This window comes from Topomyia yanbarensis, chromosome 3 (genome assembly GCF_030247195.1).
Source record: "Topomyia yanbarensis strain Yona2022 chromosome 3, ASM3024719v1, whole genome shotgun sequence".
Taxonomy (NCBI): Eukaryota; Metazoa; Arthropoda; class Insecta; order Diptera; family Culicidae; genus Topomyia; species Topomyia yanbarensis.
This window is the reverse complement of record NC_080672.1, coordinates 99,585,573-99,588,977: the sequence shown is the minus strand read 5'-3', so window position 1 is coordinate 99,588,977 and position 3,405 is coordinate 99,585,573. Positions and strand designations below refer to the sequence as shown.

The following is a 3,405-nucleotide window of genomic DNA, read 5'->3' as shown; positions in this document are numbered from 1 at the left end:
CGCTCTGGTAGAATGTAGCCGTCCGATGCTACCTTGCCCACAATTTCTGACCTGTCATGCAAAAATCCTGCAATTGAGCGAACACAAAATTGCGAGTTTGCAACATATCCTGGGGGTTTTTCGATTGTTCCAATCCGTATTTCTTTTTTGTTTGTGCAAACCATGCTGTTTTTTGGCAGCTTGTTACCCCTATCTCATCGAATGTTGTCCGCCACCCCACATAATCCTACGTTACACGAAAGATAAGTTTTTAGAATATGTGTACCAATTTTCAAGTATTGGGTAGATCTCGAGATATCTTGGCCGAAAATATGAAGCTCCTTATCCATTTATTAAGTGGGCGTTGGAACTGTTTCCCTACGCTTCAAGATTTAAAATGTTTTTAGACAATAAAAAAGTTGATTTATTTTTGAATTTCACGGTGTTAATAACTTCATATCTTGAACAAATCAAGTTTTATATCTTTGTACTTTCCGCTAGAATTGTTTATTTTATAAACATCTAAATAAATCATCTGTTAAAAAGTGAAACGTTAAACGATTCTCGTTTTATATAAAAAAAATGTAACAATCTTCATATGGTATAGATCACAAACAGCAGATGCATAACACTAGATCAGGATCGTTGCTTGTGCGAACAATGTCAGAGGCGGAGCATTCTGCTTGGCCTTTAAGGCATCCAGTCTGAGTCATCGTCGTCAACGTCATGTTCACTTGTATCGGAATTCACTGCTTTGCCTGTCCCGGTCTCCTCTTGTTTTGAGTCCTTGGCGACTATGCTCAGTTGGATAGGAACGTTATCTGTTGCTTTCAACTTTTTGTGTTCTTTCGCTGCGACAGCGTTTTTCGCCGTTACTTTGACAAACGAGGTTATCGATAATTGCTGTGCTTGTCTTTCAGGTCGTACTTCTGTCGAGTACCACACTGCTGGTACTAGAGGAGTTCGGTTTTGGTTTGAATTACCATAGGGAACTGTGCTTATTACATCCTGGGGCCGAACAAAGCGCACAAATCGCCTCAGCTCACTGTAACTGGAATGTTCCGAGTATTCAATACCTATTATGTTGATTCGTCCACGATACGGATACCGCCTGTTGGTCTGATTTTTCTCCCACCCGCTGGGGCGGATAGCAATGACCGCATCATAGCAATCCGGGAACTGATCCAGGTACTCGACTATTTGCTAAAAAAGAATGTAAATCCTATAGCTTGACTTTAAACTTGGAAAGAAGTTAATATCTTACATCATACGTTAACTTGTTGAGCGAGAGCACATGGATTCCGGCTAAACTGGGATCGTCGACTAAATATTGGTGATGAAAAGGATCTCCTATTGCGTTCAGTGCTTTTCGCCTATTCGGTTCTGTCCACACTTTGAAATTGAACTGCGCCGCTAGCTCGGCCCAAACCTTCTCCTTTCCAATGACATAGCTCCCGCAAACGATAAGCACTTTGTTTCCGGTGTTATAGTTCAGGAATGTTCTAACTACTTTACAAGCATCAGTGATGCTCTCCCACTGGGATTTGAAATCGTACTTAGTTGAAAGATAGGTGGTATCCAAATAAATTATATCGATGGCCAGGTTCCAAAACTCCGGATACTCCTCCATATCTGGAGAGGCCCGAAAGTCCCCAGTGTGCAATATGTTGGTCCCACTGGGCAACTGAAATAGCAACATGATTGCCCCAGGGCAGCTGAAAAGATATTGGTTAAATCAGAAAGAAAATTAGGAAATTGTTTAGCGCTTACTGGTTTGCATCTAATGCTGTAACCTTGACGTCGTCGATTATGCACGGTTCATGTAAGTTTAACACAATGTAAAACTCCTCACTAACATTAATGAAAGTTTTCACCAAACGTGCTGTTATGGCTGACATTATCAGCGGTTTCGAAAAGCTTCGTTTCAACCCGATGTAATGGTCGGAGTGAAAGTGAGTTAAAAAGTAATGAGTAACCCCTTCGATGTCGCCGTAACGAAAACCATCCACTGCAAAGGTTGTACCAGCGATGATTTTATACTTTGGGCATATTATCTTACGTTGTTTTCTTTTCTCGTTAGCTGAGCTTTCTGGTGGTTTTGTATTGATTCTGGCGGAAGATTTTCGCTTTGGTGCAGGAAACTTTCGATCGTTACTCTTATGCTGCCCAGCAGGTTCACATTCCGTTGTGGAAGGCCCATCGTTAGAATATCCAGAATCTTCCTCTGGATCTTGTACCACACCAACAGGTACAGCAGTTACCTCCATATTCCAGTCTTCTTTCTCTTTGTCGTAACATGCACTCTGTACTTTCTCTACTCGATCCATAATTATCTCCGGATCATCCGGTATCGGACTCATCGTGGGTCCTTTTAGTTGACTTGGACGTATAGGACTAGACTCTTCGCTTAGGTTTACTTCCATAAGCCCCTCGATGTACTCGTCACCGGTAACTATAGCTGGCATGACGGATTCTTTAAGAACTCGATGATAACCAACGCGATCAGTATCTTCATCGGTCTTGACAAAAAAGTCAACAATTTTCTTTTGTGAATCATCGAAATACTTATTAGTTAGCATTTTTATGCTTGTGTTATTGCAAATTCGTCTTCGCGCTTTTCGAGCCTTTTTTATATCAGTCTTTGGCAACGTTTTACTTGACGATGTTATCCGAGCGGTATTCTTACTTCGCAAAGTGCTTACACCCATGCCCGAAGACATCGAATTGCGTCGACACTTGATCGGAGTAAAAAACTCCACAATAGTGCTTTTCTTTGGCGTTGGACTCATTTCCCGTTCACTTGTGCTGCTTATCGAGACAACCGATGTAATAGATCGCGCAACGCCCGGTTTCTTATCATCGGATGATACTTTCGACGATAGGGTCAGTGCATCATTTACCTGCGAAATCAGGTCGTCTTCTTCGGCAAGAGTACGATTAGTCAACTTGAACGGATCCTGACTAAGAATTTGCATAATCTCTTTGTCGTCGGCATCTATCGTTGGAGAGTGTTTCGTTGTTTTTGGCTAAAAAGAATGTCAAGTAAAAAGCAGAAATAATATAAAGTCCACAAAAATGTAGGGTACGTGATGGCAGAGTACCGGACCGCAGCGATTTCCTTTATAATGAAAATTTACAAAACGATTCGAATCTGCTTACCTTGAATGAACAGAGTCGTGAAGAAGCGGCAAACTTTTGCGACAACGAAAGTCTGCTGGCGCGACCCCCGCTCGGTCCTGGAACAGGTGATTCATTCATTCTCAGATATTGTTCGAGTCTGAAAATCAAACTACATCAACATTCCGCTACCGATAAATTGAAATAAACTTTTGATAGGTATGTAAAATTAGAAATAAATTTTATAAAACCAAGAAAGATCATTACTGTATTTTGTTTACGTTTTGCAACCACGATCGAACGTGAACG

At 41.3% G+C, this 3,405-nt stretch overlaps 1 protein-coding gene across 1 annotated transcript; it reads right to left on the bottom strand.

Moving 5' to 3' along the window:
* Window positions 1-443: 443 nt before the first annotated feature.
* On the bottom strand, window positions 444-3,405 carry LOC131691668 (DNA cross-link repair 1A protein-like). Its single transcript, XM_058978239.1, has 5 exons — window positions 3,364-3,405; window positions 3,139-3,256; window positions 1,750-3,005; window positions 1,244-1,694; window positions 444-1,182 (listed from the first exon to the last, which is right to left on the bottom strand). The coding sequence occupies exons 2-5, from the start codon at window positions 3,235-3,237 to the stop codon at window positions 670-672; spliced, it is 2,319 nt and encodes a 772-aa protein (XP_058834222.1). The 5' UTR covers window positions 3,238-3,256; window positions 3,364-3,405; the 3' UTR covers window positions 444-669.

Excerpts from the sequence above, each read along its gene's own strand:
- LOC131691668 (XM_058978239.1), bottom strand. The coding sequence starts at position 3,237 with ATGAATGAATCACCTGTTCCAGGACCGAGCGGGGGTCGCGCCAGCAGA. Across the intron at positions 1,695-1,749 it reads ACAGCATTAGATGCAAACCA|CTGCCCTGGGGCAATCATGT; the intron begins GTAAGCGCTAAA and ends ATATCTTTTCAG. Across the intron at positions 1,183-1,243 it reads TCAACAAGTTAACGTATGAT|CAAATAGTCGAGTACCTGGA; the intron begins GTAAGATATTAA and ends ATTCTTTTTTAG.